This window comes from Nesoenas mayeri, assembly GCF_963082525.1.
Source record: "Nesoenas mayeri genome assembly, chromosome: 3".
Lineage (NCBI taxonomy): Eukaryota > Metazoa > Chordata > Aves > Columbiformes > Columbidae > Nesoenas > Nesoenas mayeri.
Genome location: NC_137544.1, coordinates 20,280,048 through 20,299,809, shown reverse-complemented (window position 1 = coordinate 20,299,809; position 19,762 = coordinate 20,280,048). Strand labels below are relative to the sequence as shown.

The 19,762-nt window shown below is 36.9% G+C and overlaps 1 protein-coding gene across 1 annotated transcript in view; it reads left to right on the top strand.

The window, feature by feature from the left end:
• TPO (thyroid peroxidase) overlaps positions 1 to 19,471 on the top strand; it is a gene marked incomplete at both ends in the record, with an annotated part of 42,127 nt that extends 22,656 nt beyond the window's left edge. The window contains 7 exons of the mRNA XM_080342965.1: positions 1,322 to 1,837; positions 8,748 to 9,006; positions 9,511 to 9,681; positions 11,218 to 11,455; positions 15,298 to 15,506; positions 16,008 to 16,178; positions 19,383 to 19,471. Of these exons, the coding sequence (XP_080199091.1) occupies positions 1,322 to 1,837; positions 8,748 to 9,006; positions 9,511 to 9,681; positions 11,218 to 11,455; positions 15,298 to 15,506; positions 16,008 to 16,178; positions 19,383 to 19,471 (1,653 nt within the window). The remainder of the gene's footprint in view (positions 1 to 1,321; positions 1,838 to 8,747; positions 9,007 to 9,510; positions 9,682 to 11,217; positions 11,456 to 15,297; positions 15,507 to 16,007; positions 16,179 to 19,382) is intronic.
• Positions 19,472 to 19,762: the final 291 nt, after the last annotated feature.

Here is a 19,762-nt window from a genome sequence, read left to right as displayed (position 1 = left end):
TGTAATAAATGAGGTAATTATGTTATTTTATTAGGCATTCCAAACTTCCCTTGTTACTTTTACCCCCTCTGTAATGGCTATTCTATCTTCACAGGCTGTTATGGCTCATTGTTGGTGCACAAAGCATTACAGTTAGAATTTGGAAATAATGTGATTTTCAGAGAGTTTGTAAAGCCAAATCTGCAATACACAACACAGAGAGAATTTAGTAATTTTGAAACGTGGCAGTTTTCATCTTAGTGTTGAACTCTGTTCATTGAAATAGAATTGATGATCTGAGCTTTCCTCTTGCATATCCTACAAAGTGAATAAAACCTTTCTCCCTCTTGCTTTCTCTCCTCCTCCAACACTTCTGCTGCCTTCTCCACATCTGTTAAGTTATTCACATACCATTTTCAGTGCTCTTCTGTGGCAAAACTTCAGCTGTCTCATTTGGGCTGTATTTGCCCCTATTACTCTTACCTATACTGCAAAATCTGATTTGATAACTCCTACATTTCTCCCATGCCCTTTACCTGTATTTGTAGTAGTTGACTGTGTGACAGGCTAGTGCAGACTATATCCATGCTGAATATCCAGCATCCACACAAATGCTGGATCACCATTTGACCTCAGTCTCTCGGCTGTGTGTGGGTCAAACCGACGAAGGACTGGGAAGCCTTTCACTTGGCAAAGGCTCTGTGCAGCCTTTGCTTTTTACAAAGACAGTCAGAATTCAATACTTGTAAGACACCCATCATTGCGAAACAATGTTGAGAAAGGTTTGTGGGGGACTGGCAGAAAGCAGAGTGAATAATTATATATACCTTTTTTAGTTAGGAAGCTGGATTAAAATTATCAAAACAAAGCCTTTACAGTGTGCTGCTACAGACATTGAAACTCTTCATTACGCTTTTACGTGTACATGTAAACCTGCTGTTTCACTTGGTGTTCAGTAGAACCTAATTTGACCAGATGTTCATGTCTTCACTGCAATACATTTCATGATGAATTTTCATTGTGAAACCAGACTAATTCAGATGTAGAATTATGCAAAAGATATTAGATCAGTAGCTTGTTTTTATGACAGAGTGGATGGTTTGGGTTTTATTTCTGTCTTTGCTTAAAGAGGCTTGAATCATGTTTTTGCTAAAATCTGAAGGAAAATATTCTGTACAGGTTTAGAATACGTCAATCCAGTAGATGAAGAATGAACAACTGAAAACTGAAACAGAGGAAAGAAATATTTGCACAACCCTTGATTCTACATCCTCAGCTATGTTAACTTCACCTCAGAAAACACACTATTTTTTTAAAATTTTTTTTTTATTTTTTAATGCAGGTGACCATCAATGATACACTAACTGCAGGGATGGATTGCCTGCCCTTCTACCGCTCGTCTCCAGCGTGTGGCACTGGTGATCATACTATTCTCTTTGGAAATGTATCAGCGCTAAATTCAAGACAACAGATCAATGGCTTAACCTCTTTCCTTGATGCTTCTACTGTCTATGGCAGTACACCTGCTGTTGAAAACAAACTGAGGAACTTAACAAGCAAAGAAGGTCTTCTTAGAGTAAATGTCAAATATTATGACAACCATCAGGAATACCTGCCTTTTACAGACCAGATCCCATCACCTTGTGCACAGGACTCAAATGCAAGTGGAGGTGAGAGAATTGAATGCTTTATGGCTGGGGACAGCCGATCCAGTGAGGTCACGTCTCTGGCAGCCATGCACACGCTGTGGCTGAGGGAGCACAACCGCCTGGCCAGAGCCCTCAAAAACATCAACAGCCACTGGACCGCTGAGACTGTCTACCAGGAAGCACGAAAAATTGTTGGTGCTCTGCATCAGGTTGGCTGTTTAGTTGCTTATCTACATGTTGCAGTGAATGTCTTAGAACAGAATCAGTCACAAAACTTCTAATTTGTGAGTGGCTTTGGAGGTGATTTTACCCTTTCTTTGTGACCTATTTCTGCACTTCAAATTGGCATATTTAGAGTTTGTTCTGTTTTCCACTTTCCTGAATGCAATGTCATTGTCCTTAGTATGTCCAGACCCCTCAGTGCTCTGATTTTCATGGCAGTTTCTACTCTGCTTCATCTTTCTGCAGGATTTTCAGGCTTTTCTGGTGTCTGTTTTATCTATTGAAGAGGCCTTTTCAGATGCTTTTTTTTGTTTTGTTTTGTTTTTTTTTTGTTTTTAGTAAAGGAAACAATTAAAACGCAATGTCTGTTATTTACATAGTGTTCAAAATGCTTGCTTTCTCATGGGAATTGTATAAATGGATAACTTCCCTGTGTAAAACTGCCTGTGAAGCTCTCAATGATGCGTTAATGCATCAACTTCAAGAGCTACTCTTGATAGGAGAGAGTAGGAGAAATAAATATGGGAAAATACAGAAGAAAAGAGTTCATAAGAATGTTTATATTAGACTTGAGAATAGGAAAATGTATTTCAACTCAGTATGTTTACTTTTTCTTTCCAGGACCCTCCCCTGCTTCCCCCACAATGAAGTAGTTACACAGATTTTAAATCCTTTTTTCCTCACAGTTCTGTTATTCCTCTTCAGTTTCTGCAGACCTCCACATGACCCTATCATAAATGAAACATGATGAAAACATTCAACAGGATGTCTCTTGAACAAAATTTAATCTATTTGTTCACAGTGTTAGAGACGGTCAAATCTGAATGGCATGAGGACCTAGATAGTTTCCTCTAGTGCTAGCCCAGTAGATGGGTGGATGTTGTGACTCCCTGTCCTTGGATGCCCTTCTATCACTTTTTACCTCTATATTCCTATACATGTTCCTCCCCAGTCCACCTTGACCCTTCCCTTTCCCCACCTTTCATCCTTTTCCTGAGTATCCCATAGCGTTTCACTGTCACCCACAAACCCTTAAAACATTGCAAATGAAGTTCTATACAGTCCCCAAATCATGTCCTTCCTGCACCCCAGAAAAAGTAGCAACTGCCCCTTTAGCTTGTACAACATTTGAGGGACAGTTTCTTCCTTTTTTTTGGTGGGTTTCATACGTAGGACTGAGGTCTGGCTGCTCTCCCCGGGGGCCCCCGGGGAACAGACAATCCCATGAGCCCCTTTTCCACGGTTGGGTTACTCAGGTTGCTCTGTCTGAAGCTGCTTCTCTGATCCTCACCAGGGCCTTTGCATTTGTGGATATTCACCTTTAATCAGACAGCTTAAAAAGAGTGATTCAGACTGTCCACTATAATCCATAATATGGAATGAGTAGTATGAGGACCAAAATAAACTGAGGGTTAGGTGGCATTCATATGCTTCCTGATTCTTGCAAACAGATTTTTTTTAGTAACAAAAGGAGCCTTTTTTGAAGATAAATGGTGTAAGGAGAGAGGAAAATTTCAGTTGTCCTTTCTTCTACCACAATTCTTAGTCAGCAGAAAATGTTAAGAAACAAACAACATTCTCTGGCATATTATTTGCACTTAGAGCCAGATAACTTCAGAAAAGTAACATGCCTTGTTGAATTGTATTCTGTCAGTCCTTTTGAAAAGTTTGACTTTTTTAATTTATATTTTGTTCACATTAACCACGTCAGCTCTTCTGCTGTAAATGTGCTGTTTCCATTAATATAACGGCACTGACAAGTTAGAATTGTTAATCCGTGCTAGAAGAAAAATGCAAAGCCAAAAGTAGGCCTCTGTGCATTCATACACTTCTGATTTACATCCTGTAACATTATGACCTGAAAGGAAACACTTTGTGGAAGGCAATACTCTGCATGAATCTGGGCTACTCATTATCTCTACCAGTATCACAAACTAATGAGATTTGCCCATGGCTCATTAGAAATGTGTTTGAGTATCTAGCTGGTTTAGAGACATTCATTTGAGAGAGATAATTGGGGTATCTCTATTAATGTGGTATGCTAACCAGCACACTAATGACAGCTCTAGTTGAAGTTACATTAGATTTCCACTCTAAAATTTAGTTTCAGTTGCTATACATTTCTAAAATTCTCTCTTTTTGGAATGAATACTTTCAAGCATAATTTTTGCCTGTGGGTGTGTAATTATAGAGAATTGAACAAAAAGCCTTCCCTTATTTCTAGAATGAAGAGAAAGAAAAAAATCTCTCTTTAGACCCTACTTTTCATCCTGGATGCTTTTTTAGCAGCATAAACGTCTCTAGTGACAAGCATTTAATAACAGAAGCTTGACAAAGTTACCAAACATAGAAACTGCCTCTTGATATCCAGGGCAAAACAGATTTTTTTCACTGCATTGTAGTCATGTTTCACTGATAAGTAGTAGTTTATATGAACCACAACAGTGGTTAACTTTCCCCTTAGGGGATGACATGTGCTTAACTCTAAGGCATTAATACTGCAGTATATAGTGGTAAAAATGAATACCCTGATTTACCTACTGTTTTGTGCAAAAAGATATTTTTCCATTGTCATTTACTAACTGAAATGAAACTAGCTGCTTGTTTATCTTATTCCTGTTTTTACCCGAGAGAACAGAATAAAAATAATTAGATTTCCTCTTTTTAAGCTATTTGAAAGAAAAAAACTGAAATTTGTTTTCCTTCAAACAAAAAGCGTAGATGAGACAGTAGAAAATGCTCGGTTATGAAACTGCTACAGTCTCAACATTGCTATTTCGTACATAGTGGTTTGCAGTATACAACTGTATGCACATGTGCTGTTCCTCCCAGACATCGTTTCCCCTGATGTGACATTTGGATTGTGAAAGCCAGATGATGTGGCGCTAGTCAGAGTGAAGAAGGAGTTTTGCAGATCAATCTGAATCAAATTCTCTTTGATTTACTACAGTATCAGAGAAACATCTCTGAATTAATGGTGTTACTGACAGTTCAAGCCAATTGTAGTTGACAACTGTCTTTAGTTGTCAGTGTGGATATAGTTGCTTTTTCACTTTCTTCTACATCTACTTGTGTTCTCTGAGCATCTTGCATCCCTACTTCTCTGCCATGATCCAAGGCATGGGTTGAAAGTGGGCGTCTTCAGAGGCTGACTAACTTAACTACAATTATTGGGTTCAACATGGCTAACTTGAATTAAGTTTGTTTGTGAAATTAGATGATTAGATAACTCCTGTCGGAGCTTATGAAATTATAAAGAATAAATAGAGAAATAATAAATATTATAAAACAGTATGTGTTGCACAGTGTCCTAGATCATGTTTATAAAGAGTATGGTTCAGACTATTAAAGGAAATATAATGTGTTCATATATATTAAAAATTGAACTATCATACAATCACCCTTCAGTATCATCTTTAATCCTTTAATATCTATAGTGAGAACTTCAAACCTACTGTGCAGAGCACTTAAATGAATGAAACATCTTTGCCATGTTTGGTTGTTGTCTATTATTTCTACGATCTTTCCCAAGTGCAGGAGCTTCATTTAATTGGCTTTTCACTATCTCAGTGAGAGACTATTGCTTTACAGTTGACTCTGACCAATGGCAAAGACAAGTTGCACTCTCAGCCTTACAGTTCACATGTTTTTTATATTCTCTCTTCCAGCCTTTTTTTAAAATTTATTTTCCTTTTGCATCCATTGTGCCCCATTCACACCTACTTTGGAAAATACTGGAGGGGTTTTGGCAAGGAAAGTCTGACGAGCCTTATGAGACATAAAGTGAATTTCTGTGTCTTTTGCACATAATTTGAAATAACTATTAACATCAGCAAAGAATTTGCAAAAATAATTTGAAATTATGTAACCTGTTTCCAAATACCTAATGTTTGGCTGACTTCTGCTGGAGGTGGCCCAGCCTGGAGGCAAATTCAGCCAAGATGCTCACTGAACTCATAAGGACATTTGGGAACCCTTGTTGTAATTCTACCATCTGAATGAGAAGGATGATGCCTTTCACACTGACATACTGTTTAAATTGAAGTATTATTTTCTTTGTAGGTCAGGATTCACAGAATCACAGAATGTTAGGGATTGGAAGGGACCTCAAAAGATTATCTACTCCAATCCCCCTGCCAGAGCAGGAACACCTAGATGAGGCTACACAGGAAGGTGTCCAGGCGGGTTTTGAATGTCTCCAGAGTAGGAGACTCCACAATCTCCCTAGGCAGCCTGTTCTAGTGTTCTGTCACCCTCACTGAGAAGAAGTGTCTTCTCAAATTTAAGTGGAACCTCTTGTGTTCCAGTTTGAACCCATTGCCCCTTGTCCTATCATTGGGTGTCTTTTTTTTTCTTTTCAGTCACTTTTCTATATATAGTGCACATGTGATTCGTCATATGACAGAAAATCTGTGCAAAGACTTTTCTGACAGTATTATAATCACTCAGATTCTGTTTCTATCTGGATACTTACTAAATGATTAGTTGAATTTCTAGGAAATCAGCATTTCACTTTCTCTGATATAACTCAATGAGTAACATTTAAATATTCTCAATCTCTGTTACTATCTGGTCATATAGACTACTAAAGTCATTTAAATATTGAGCACATGGGCTTCTACTTAAAAGGCACTGTTCGTTTTTCATAATTTTCACTGAATTATAGCATTGAAACAATAACTGCCATGAGACAGAAGACATGTTGACATTATTGATTAAAATCAAATTCTTCATGAGCCTACTATGGATCTTGGATTTGATGCTATGAGGTGTTGAATGTATCCTAAGAGGAGCCTGGATTATCCCTAGTCTCCCAAATGTCACAGGGAGTTGAGTCCACCCAGTGCCTTGCAGGTTCAGGGTCATTATGTCCACATAAATCCCTTACGCTGTTGCACACACCTGAAAGTTAATATTTATAAGTAGACTCAAAGTAAGTAATAAATGGTAGAACAGTTCATTGTACTTGCCTGCAGTTTCTTTTCCATATTGTACCTTTCTGAATCTAATTTTATTGACGTATTTTTAGACAAGCACATTCCTTTGTTTCCACAGGAGAATCTCAGTTGAAGAAACACTTTACTGAAAGAAACTCTTATGCTTATTTATGCCAAATATGAACAAAAAATCTTTCAAATCAACAGGAAGTTAAATTCTAACAAAATAATTTTGATGTTTGCTAGCTGTTTACACCTTCTTTAAAACTTATATATGTGTCAGTTATGAGAATTTGTAGTGAGCCTCGTGACTTCACACAGACAAATTCAGGCAAGGTACATTCAGAGACTACGCAAAGACTGGATGCTACATGCTGATGTACTTTAGATACAGTTCTTTGTTAGACTCCAGATTCTTTCTGGCAGCATCGTCTTCTGCTATATTAGTAACACCTTAGTCTGTATTGTCTAAAAATCAGCTCCACTTGATGGAGCCTCATTTGGCCATTGGAAGTGGCCATCAGACAGATGCCTCTCCTAGCTCACAGCAGGCCTAAGACCCCTTTTTAAACTTAGCCTTTTAATTTTCAAGTCTTGAAATAGCAACCCCTCAACGAAGGAAACAAGAAATTAATATCTTACCTCTGGAACAAATTAAAAATCTGAATTGCCATTTTCTTCAGGGAATCTGGCCTTTATGAGCAGCTTATTTTGGGATTTCATTTACAATGAGCCAAAAATTGACAGTCGTATCCGAATTTTTGCATCCATGGCAAGTGTTGCCTTGCAAAACCTTTGTGAATGTAGCAAAAGGTTAACTTCTCAAATGACAGTGTCAGTATTAATTTCTAGCAATTATGTTATTTACTTCATATGCTGTATTAAAGGATCTGTAAAAGAAATTCTAATGTATTGTCTTTCAAATATTTTATTCACTGCTTGACCTAACCTAAAATCATAAAGAAATTGTTACTTCCACCTTCTGACAAAAGTAAGCAAATTCTGGAGGAGTTTGCTTGTCTCTGCGCTGTGTCTAAAACAAAAATATTAGTTTTTCATAAGGTCATTTTATGCCAATTAACTATTCAATATGCACTGTATCAAGCTCAAAGTGCATTTGTCTGTATATTTTATTGCACACTATATTGAATCTATAGTTATTTTATTGAGTTCATTATGCTTCATGTTCATGCCATTATGCTTTATTGAATTCAGCATAATCTTTAACCTATAAAACACTTTCATTTTATTTAGTACTTTAGATCACTCTTCCCCTTTTTTTGGTCATGATTACTCTTTTTTTTTTTTCCTGTGACTGTAATGTTATTAAATTATAAAAGCATTTGACCGAAAATGTTTATCAACATTTTCCTTTTTGAAGTATACTTTTTAGGAGTCTATAAATTGGCTTGAGTTTAGCATAAAACCTCTACCAAGGGATTCTGGGCACCAGTATTTTAAAGCCTGGTCATTTCAAATATTCAATAAAGATGACTTGTGTTACAAATGTAAGTCTGAAAATAGAATCTGTTCATCTCAACAACCATTCTTGAAAGATCTTATAGTAATTCATGCTTTTATTGTCATTTTTAGGGGCTTTATCATTTATATCATCACAATCAGAGTTTTAGATCTCAGCATACCTCCCTCAAACTGGATTAGGCCCATGGATTTAAAGTATGCGACAGTGATACTCTCTGTTTCAGAGACCTTGGTCTAGCATTTATGGCAGGAGCTGACAGGAACACGTCTGTCGTACTGCACTGAGCCATGCCACTGATTCTCTGCAGTCATTGCTGTGAAAATAAGAATGACATTGTTTACCAGCTAATACTGCTCTTTACCATGCCAAATGTTTGGGGATAGATGAGTGAAGAAAAGGGCATTCAGCACATGGGAATCATTACTATTCATCTACAAAAACATTGAATGGAAAATGTTTCTTTTTCTTTTCTTTCAGATTATTACTTTAAGAGATTACATTCCCAAAATCATTGGCCCAGATGCTTTTAATCTGTATATTGGCCTTTATACAGGTTATGATCCCACAGTGAATCCTACAGTTTCTAATGTGTTTTCAACAGCCGCTTTCCGTTTCGGTCATGCAACAATCCAACCACTAGTAAGGCGATTGAATGCACAGTATTTAGATGATCCAGAACTCCCAAATCTTCATTTGCATGAAGTTTTCTTTAGTCCATGGAGGCTCATTAAAGAAGGTATGGTTTTATGTAAACTATTTCATTTTTTTTCAGAATAAGGTAACTTTTTTCAAAATTACTTATCCTGAATAAGGAATAAGAGCATTTATTTAATTGCATCACTGATTTAAGGTGTTGAATGAGTTCCAGAGCACTAATATAAACTGGAACAATTATTCTTAGTTAAATAGTTGTCTGAATCAGACAAAAGTTACTATTCAGATTAAAACTGCCTGGTAGATCAACAACAGATTGATTGATGATGAAGATATTTCATATATTTTTTTGTTGTGGATGAATGTTTTGTCAGGTGGTAAATTTTCTTATTCCTGAAGAGGTAGATAAAGCCTTTTCGTAGCACTATTACTTCTATTTCAAGCTGAAGCAGATTTTTGCATGTATTTGAATGTAAAAGCCTCTGTGGCCCAAGTTTAAGAAGCATAGAAATGTACTGGTATTCACATCTATTGAGAAAGTTATAATAGTATATATATATAACATTATATTATTTTGTGTTTAAAGGTGGCTTGGATCCTTTACTAAGGGGTCTTCTAGCACATTCAGCAAAACTGCAGGTGCAAGATCAACTGCTGAATGAGGAGCTAACAGAAAAACTGTTTGTGTTGTCCAATAACGGTTCACTTGATTTAGCATCATTAAATTTACAGCGTGGCCGTGATCACGGACTCCCAGGTCTATTGATTTTCTGTGAATTTTCTTCGAACTGGTAACTGAACTATAACTGCTTATATTTGGGATGTTATTGGAAGGTTTTAAATAATAGCTTTGGTAATGAGAAAAGTAACTTAACTTTCTTTAAAAATGTAAGTTGTGAATATTTTTAACTTTGATGGAAACAGCATATTCCCCAGCATTTGAAATTAAAATAACCTGTTAAGTCTGGAATCTGGAAGTACAGTGCTAGTGAGTGGATCTGGGAGTGCTCAGTGTAGGTGCCTGAGGCTCATTCTTGCTGGAACCACCTCCAGACGAGTGTGGTTTCTGCTGCAACAGCTACTTGCCATTGCCAGGATTTCCCCCAGCCTGTGGGACAGGTCAACTTAGACACAACCTCACTAGCTCTGTGGACCACAGAAGGTGTTGAGATGTCTCCAGGAGTGGTGTAGATGGCTTAGTTAGATGTACACCTCATTTTGAGAAATATCACACATTTGTGCCTGTTTTTTTGCACTAGATTTCTCACTCCAGTCAACCCAGAGTAAGATTGAACTTATAGTCGAAGAATTTGAGCCCATTAGACCATGGGTGCACTGGCTTAGAGGAAGACTGTGCTGGACCTTAGTTCAATTTGATTGCATCAGATGTTAAAACACACAGTATGTTCCCAGTCCTGTGTAAAAAAAACCTTACAAGGATGCCATAGCTTCTTGAGAACAGTGGTAGCAACCTTCAGCATGGAAGACAAGGCCTCTTTATTTTTCATTTCTAAAGCTGTGTCCAAGGACTCCCTGCCAGCTCAGATCACTTGTCTTCATGAGTAAGAGACACACCTGACTGGCATTCTATGTTCTGAGCCCAATGTCCCATACATGGAGGTAGGACTGACATTGTCAAAGAGCATTACGTCTCTGGGTGACCAATCTCTCCACTCCACAGCTAGGAATATACAAGTTGTTTGCCCTGGACAGTAACAATTAAGTCTGACTCTGGCCTGGAGTATAAAGTTCTCAGCCATACAAGGGTAAAAATGGAGTTTTGGTCTCCCAAACCAGAAATTAAAGTTTTACTGGGAGATGGGGTATTTAATTCCAAAATGATGCAAGAGATGTAAAAGAAATATGTTTTCCAGACAGACAGTTTCTGTGTGCCCTAGGACACTCTTCTTTGTAAAGTGCTTTAGCTACTGACTTTATTCATGTTACTTCTTGCTCACTCTTCACCTGACTCTTGTATTCCTAGTCTGGAAATCTCACGACACAGTGCATGCTCCTATTATCTCTTATCAATTATCATGTTTTCATTGCTTAAATATGGGATAATTGTTTTAAACCTTTGTTTTTCTTCATGAAAGTAGTGTAGTAACTGCAGGTCCTGTAGTTTCAGATCCTGTCATCATTTCCCTGATCAATTTAACTAATAACAATGTTTTTAGACATAATTGCCTATGACTATGATTAGGATTGTCAGAATCCATTGTTTATAAATGTACTAAGTTTATATAGTCAAATATAGTCAAATCTAACCTTCTTTTTAACATAATACTTACAGGTTATAATGACTGGCGAGAATTTTGTAGTTTACCAAAATTGGAAACTCTAACTGACCTGAATACAGTAATAACCAATCGTAACGTCACTGAAAAAATAATGGAATTGTACCATAATCCTAGCAATATTGACGTTTGGCTTGGTGGTCTGGTAGAAGACTTTCTTCCAGGTGCTAGAACCGGTCCCCTGTTTGCATGTATAATTGGAAAGCAAATGAAAGCACTACGGGATGGTGACAGGTGAGATTATATATGCTGTTGAATCATTTGTGCAAAAAAAAGTAGAAGCAATGGAGATTTTACAGATATGTGAGGATACTTCCCAGACCATAACACATGACACTTAAACATGCTTTAAACAAATTATTCCCTGCCACTTCCACATTTTTATCTTGTCAGTTTTGTTAGGTGAGCATTTTCTTATTCTTCTTTGGTCTGTATATAGTGTCAGTTCCAGATGGCATGGAAATTGTTGTTGAGATGCCCAGCTTTGCACTTCTGGTGGAAATGCAGGGTGTCACCAGCACTTAGTTGTGCCAGGGGTGACTTCTGTGTGGATGGATGCAGCACTGTGCAGGCTTCAGCTGCCCAGTCCCTGAGGGCTGCACTGGCCTCAGGGTCCTTAACTGCAAGAACCACAACATTTTCCATGGCAGCCCCAGCGAAGTCAGAAGGGATATGCAGAGAGCTGTAACTCAAGCTTCCTAAAGGGGATAATTAAAACATCATATACCTGGTCTTATGTGAACCAGGACTGAAGAGTACTCCCAGAACTGCCTCATTGGACACAGCACAGCATGTTCCTTCACCAAGCCCTGCACAACCACCATCAGGGTCTTGTGCCAGTTCAGTTCTTCACTCCAGGTAGGCAAGAGGAATCCAGCTTTAGGTCACAAAGGTGTCCAAGATGCAGTGTAAATTAGTATCTTGTTTCTGCTCCTGAAGAAATTATAAAGCCAACCTTTTATTTTCATTTCCATCAGGTACTTGTGGCAGTATTTTCGAACCTCATGAGAAGACTAATTTTAAACTGCTCACACCATTCTAGCTGTGGTGTTTTAAGTACATCTAATCCTTGCACTCACCTTTAAGCTCCTCTCATAAGTCACTGTTGTGGAAAGAAACCATTATATAAATAAGCATCTGAGGCAGAATTTAAATCTGAACTTTAAAAAATGTTAATTAATTAGCCCACAGGAAAAAGCAATGTTAATCGTAAAGGTGGTGTCTCATTAGCACAAATATACAGACAACAAACATTCCACTCGGTTGTGTTAAAAATGCAATTGAAAGTCTTCTGAATAGTACAGGCACATGTGACCCTATCTGGGTAAGGATAAACTATCAAGGTCCTTCCATCCTTGTTTCAATTATTCAGTACTTTATGATAATATTTATCATTCAGTGTCTTATGATACTGCTAGTATTAATTAAACTTAAGCATAATTTAACTTTAACTTCAAATTGAGAAAAAGAGAGTTCTAGTAGTAAAAGGATTCTCCAAGTTTCTTCCACAAATTTTATGTCAGCTAACTTAAATGTGAAATGGTATTCTGTCATTAATACTATGCTAAGGAACTATCTAAGAGAAGTTAGAAGTATGAGACAACATGTTATAGTTTTCACACAGTAAGTATAAGAAAAGAAAATTCTCACATTCATTTCAGTGCCTTGTTAGGTAGAGTCTTGGGTATTATCTATATCTACACTAGTAACACTACATGCCTACTGGATGCTCTAATTGATGTCTCAGTAAGTAGGGATTCCAAAACATCTCTTGTAACGTACTCATTTAAGTTCAGAAACCAGGACTAAGTGGAATTTTTGAATGGCTGAATGTCATCCTGATAGACTTAAAATCTTTTGTCAATAATCTTACAAGACAAGAAGGGATTTCTTTTTCTAATATACTAAACTTGGGCACTGTCTTAACCTCAGCCAAATCACCTGGAACAAATTGTTTCTGTTCTATCAAACTTTCCTTTCTATTTCTGTTTCTTCCTACTCTGAATCTATTTGTGATCTCAGGATTTGCAATAGTTGGAAAAAATATTCTGAAGCTGTCTTTGTCATTCTTTGCATAGGGGGACTTGTGCCTAATTTCTTCTTTCATTTTAACTCTGATGCTGTAATATTCACCGGTATAATTTTGGTCACCTGATACAGATCTGTTGGAGCAAAACTGTTAGAGTGAACATGTCTGCTGGGTAGATTAAAAGTAATGATCTGATCAAGCCTTCTCAGAAGTGTAGATAAAACTGAATTTTGTAATGACAGTACACGTAATGACAAAATGAAATGTGTAGGAGAGCTGCATGGAGCAAAGTCTGTCATGGCTTCGGTTATGGGAAGGGGCCTGGGAATGGTCAGTGAGGTTCCAGGATGCTCTGAGAAGTTTGGAGACAGTCTGTAGGTGAGGTGTAGAAGCAAGGCATCTTTTTTTTCTCTCTCTCCAAACCCTCCATGTCTCCTGTACTTCTTGTCACAGTGCTGCTAATGTATGGGACATTCACCTCATCCGTGGTCCTGTAGATTACCTCCTCCTCCAACACAGGCAGAGTGGAATAGGTTTCTCCCCAAATTGCCCTGCTGTAAGCTATTATTTGCCTATACCTAAAGCCAGTTCTCCAAAACTTCACATACACTTACCTTACTTAACTGAGTTTTATGGCAATGAGTGGCTTTGGGCTTCTGAGCATTCTCCTGTTGGAAGCAAGGTCCAATTTGCCTTGAAAAGCCCCACTAGGGCACACCGGCAGCCCTCATGTTCCCCAGGACCCAAATAGGACTATCAGACTTCTCATTTGTATGGTGGCATTTCAGAAGGCTCATAAAAGCGCAGACACTCTGCACACATGCCAGGTTTGCACAGGGTCCACAGCCAACATCACTGTTCCTTTTCAATCAGAAAAATGTAAACACAAAACCCACAGAACTTTCTAGAAACCCCACTCTTGTTCCCCCAATGTTATAGATGCTCAAGTCCTGCATTAAACTTGAGGTCAGTTCATACAATGTGATCACATCCATACTCTACTGCTAACAGTCCTAGGCCATATTACCACAAATCCTGCCTTAGCATTTTGGAAAACCCTAATTGACCTGAATACCAGAGGGAACTATCTTAGCAGTTTAGCAGTCCTAAAGACTGTTTAGTGTATTAATGCAGATGTGCTATTAATTTCAAACTCTCCAGAAACCCTTTTTTGTCATTCAGAACATCTTTATGTACTAAATTTTTATCTTTTCTTTTTTCCTCAGTGTTTTCTTTCCCTTTCTGTCTCTAAATACATATGTATGTATGCACACATATATATATTACATATAATATATATATCATGTGATAGATACATCTTTGTAGCAACAACTAGTTATTTTGTTCTGCAACCACACTCCCATTCTGACAAAATGGAAAAAAAAGCTCCTCTTGGTTCCAGCCAGTCCTCTCAGTTTACCTTTTTGTATGGTCAAAAGCACAATTACTGTCTTACAATTTTCTGCTATAATTAATCAGCATTGCTACAGCTTTCTTAGCAAATTAAGAACTCCATGTTAAACAGAGAAGCATTCAGCAATACGTGTTTCACAGCAACAATTCTGTAATGGCAAGCAGAATTCAAAAGCTATGATATGGGGAAACATTGTAGGTTTACTCCTATAATTTTCCTGTGATTTATACTTAAAACAATTTATGCGTGCACAGTGAATGCCAATGTGTATGAGATTAAGCATTCAGTTCAAACAAATTAGTTCCAAGCTTTTCTCTCAGGATTATAACACTTTTTGTGACCATGTGTCATCAAGGAAAAGCAATTCTGCATGCGTGAAAAATTAATAATTTTAACTATGTGACTTTAACAGACCATCTGGCCTAACCAGTACGTCAGATTCATGCTAGATTTTTCATTACTTTCAAGCTGGGTATGTAAGTCTGCAGATCACGGTGTTTACTTCTGTTATTGTTGTTTTCACTTATATTTTGCTGTAACTCTTGTTTTGGGTCATTTACATAGGGTACTGTGAAAGAAATATCAACTCTTTGAATTTGTTCTTTTCAAAATATTTCGGTTGATCTTTTCCAGATTTTGGTGGGAAAACGATAATGTTTTCACAGAAGCTCAAAAGCATGAACTCAAAAAACACTCATTGTCCCGCGTGATTTGTGACAATACAGGGATTTCTGCAGTGCCAGCAGATGCCTTTCAACTTGGGAAGTTTCCACAGGATTTTAAGCATTGTGACAATATACCTGGAATGAATTTAGAAGCTTGGCAAGAATTCTATCAGGAAGGTAATCTGCTAATTACCAGTCTTTTTTGATGGGGGAGAGTGATCAGCAGTTAGAGCATGAACCTTGGTTATGGCAGGTCTTACATTCCTGATTTGCCATACAGGTTTAGTAAGTTAGAAATGAGATGTAGGTCTCTCTTTACTTTCCCATCTTCCCCTGTAAAAAAGACAGCATTTGCCAACTTTACTGTGATAACATGAATGGCTCATGAGATACCCAGACATTATGGCAATTGCAGCAGGAGATAGGTAGAAAATATTAACTAAGAACTCTGGAGAACATACTGATAGAAGTTAAGGCTAATTTTACAAGGATTATAAGTCAAACATGAGGTATTGCATATAAATTCTTGTCCAGAAATGAACAATTTCATTCTTGATCACATTTAAAACATGTAATTTCACTGAAGTTAATTTATAGAAGTAATGGACAATACTGTCCATATGTGAGGGTAAGGTGACAATTTTTTAAGAGCTTGTAATACAATCTTTTTGTTTGTAGAGGAAGTATGTGGAACACCAAAGAGTGTGGAAAATGGTGATTTTGTATACTGTTCAGAATTTGGAAAATCTACAGTGATTTATTCATGTCAATATGGATTTCAGTTACAAGGAGAAGAGCAATTAACCTGCACAAGTAAAGGATGGAACTTTGAGGCTCCCATTTGTATAGGTATCTGGAGTTTTTGTTGTTTCTGAATTTTCTAAAATTCTGAATTTTCCAGCACAGCTCATCAGAAGTGAACTCCTTCCTATGTTCTCTTGTAGTGAACCTTCTGGGTTTATAAATACAATAACATGATAATGTGAAACTCTCATTACACCGGAATAACTATCTCAGTCTCTACCTATCCTAATTCAGCAATCAAGTTGATGATTGGAAAATGTCACTAAAATTTACCTAATTAAGCCAAAATTGAGTCTATTAACAATCATAAAGCAGCAAATCAGAACTGTATATTCCATCCTCCTACATTCAGCAGCAAGACAGACAGCTGGCATTTTCCTAGCATTATTTCAATAGATGCTCTAGATACAAAATGAGCTCAGCACCAGTAGTTCTTGTATCATCCTAATAAGTTAAGCAAAGTGACAAAGAAAAAATACTGTGAAGCGAATAAGTAAAATCAAGAAAATTAATTATAACTTCAGTTCCAAGCTCCCTCTCCCAAATAGCTCTGAAAAGATTTGCCAGAAATTAATTACTTCTGCAGGTACAAAAGTAGAGCAGGTGAAAAATCAGTAAAAAGATATTGCCTTTTGATAGTTCATACACATTTTCAAGGGAATACTTTTCTGTTATTTTAATCATTCTTTTACCTTTGCCTTATTTTTACTGTTCAATAGAATAGGCTAGGAAGAAAAAAAAAAAGGTAGCAAATACTTCATTAGAAGACCTTCTCTCTTTGCAGCTATAAAGTATGAATTCTCTCTGTTCACATTTGAAATGTGTGTGTTTATAAATGGGGGTGTATATGTGTATATATAATACATTATATATATATACACATACTCAAAGTGCTCAGTTTTATAAGAACATAAGAGAAAATGAAACCTGAAAAGGCCATATTGAGGAGTATATTACGGATGGCGGCAAATTAATTTGAATGCAAGTGCTGCAGCTGATCCGCAATAAAGTCTACTTATCAGTGTGACAGCAGAATAGAAAGCTATTCATTCTAATTGTATACCTGGTATGGAAAAAGTCAAATGAAATTTTGCAGCTCTTTCCTTTATTCAAATCCTATTTATCCACTGAATTCCACCCACATAAATACCATATAAAGAAGTAAAGCTGTTAAATGAACTATAATAAAATCTTTTCAATAGATTAATGTTCTGGCAGCAAATTGAATAAATAACTTATATGAATGCATCGTTCCTTGTCCTAGTTTCTTTTAATATGTTCAGTAACATAAACAGAAAGCTGTATATCTGCTACAGGAAAACAAGCTGTTGCATATATTAAATAAGCAATGCAATGCTTTTATTAAAAGAAAACCATCAAAAACCACTTATGCAGATGCTACTTGAGTTTTACAGTAGAAAGTACTTTGTTCTGTGTATGTCTGTGCAATGCATTCCGATTCTTTTAAATGTTCAGCAAATTAGGAGTAAGTCAAGCAATATAATGAGGAGGACAGAGCTTAGCATTTCTGCAGATGGTTTCAAAATTATATGCCACCCTGGAAAAGACAGAGAGGCCTGCTGGCAAAAGCATAGGAAGCAGAGAGCTGTTAATTCCTGCTTAGTAACTTTGGCTTTAACAGAAATAATTTCTGTTGATTCAGGAAGTCATTTAGTGCTAGACTATGCTACCTTCCTTTATATTATGTGTTATCTTACTCTTGATACGTAACTGATTACGTTGCTTTAATCAGGTATTACTGCCTTTGAGTGGTAGGGTAGACTGGTAGAGTCTGACATGCACTATTTAGAGGTGGAAAAAAGTGTTAGCTAGTTAACAGATAGCATGACTATGCATGTACAGAAACTGAAATAGTACATTTGTATTACAGTGCAGGCAAAGACTGTGCAGCTTTTCGTCCACAGACGATGCTGAAGCCAGTGGGAGTTAACCCAAAACGTAGTCTTCAAGAGAGTAATACTTGTTCAGCAATCTTCATTCTGAATAACAGACTATTTTCCTCCTTCAGAGGGGTGTTATGGGACTTAGTGTTCCTTAAGGGTTCTGATGTTTAAGATTATTCCCTGCATTATTAGTCTTTTGACCATCTCAGTTGATGGCTAGCTTTGGAAGCTACTACTTTCTATTAAAATTTAAGAAAAGATCAGGCTTGATCCTATTTCCAATGACAGAATTCCCCAAGTGACAGTGCTGAAGTCAATAAGTAATTCCTACAGGGTCAGTTTCCAATACTGATCAAAAAGAGCTACTTAGCCTGCAGTAGCAGATCAAACATTGTGGCAGCGGCAGAAAAGAAAGAGAAGGCTCAACTAGTTGGCAACTTACGGGCTTGCAGTGCTTCCCATGGCCATGGGTCAGAGACACTGAACAAGCTGTCATATATTATACAGGGCCAATGGGAAACTATCTAAAACTGCTTAACACTTTTCTTCGGGCAACTGAATCAAGTCCTGCAAGTAAATATTGCACAGAATGAAGAAAGATACAAAAATATGGAAAAAACTCAATTTATTCCGTAATTGAGTACTTTCTTTCCTGCACTCCACACCAGCTCTCATTTCATCACATAATCAGAATGTGAGAGCTAAAGGCCTCAGGAACAATATGTTTATGTCCATTTTCCAATGGATAACGGTTCATCTGCTTTTCATTCTGTCAGGACATTGTTATTTCACAGAATTTATATCCCATCTAGACAAAAACATTTTTGCAATGATAACACAGATTACTGATGCAAAGTTTGTATCTAAAGCTAACATAAATCCTTGGATCCTCAAAATCATGCCTGGAAGTATATAGAACTTTGTTGGTGTTATTATTTTCACCACCTTTATGGAGCACAGTATGGAAAAGTTTACAAAGGAATTTGAAATCTTAGGACATAAACATATGCAAGAAGAGCTCTTGAGTTTACAGTTTGCATTTTTGAAATTATAGCAAATTGCCATTTCTAGCTTTCGATGGATTACCAAAACAACATTTTCTTTTTTCATCATTTCCAGCTTAAAAACAAACAAACAAAACAAACCAAAACTAAAACCAAACCAAACAAAACCCAGCTTTCATGCTTTAAACCACAATAATGAGGATCCTTAGCAGTATCTATGTGTCATTTAAAGTGTACAATACCTTACATTTACAAATACCTGTAGAATACGTGTATGAGAAGGTAGTAATCCATCTATGTAATTTGTAATGATTATTGATCAATGTGTATTCATTTTACAGACATCAATGAATGTGAAAATGAAATTAATCTACCATGCTCTCCTGCTAAATGCATTAACACTAAAGGCAGCTACAAATGTCTCTACTGATCCTTACAAGCCGGCAGAAGGTGGAAGAACATGTCTTGGTAATGCCTGTGAACCTACTGTCCATTAAAACTTTCTCTTCTCTGTTTGACAATGCTGTAAAAATCATAAAATTGATATTTATTGAAGAGCTGTTAATGTGTAAAAAACTTCTACAGAGTCATGGACATAAACATACAGCAAAATTATGTAAAGTAAATGAAGGTATTGAATAAATAATACAGACACAGAAGTAAGCCTTTCCTTTTTCATTCCTACCATATATAAACCACTAAATATTTCCTGACTGAATAT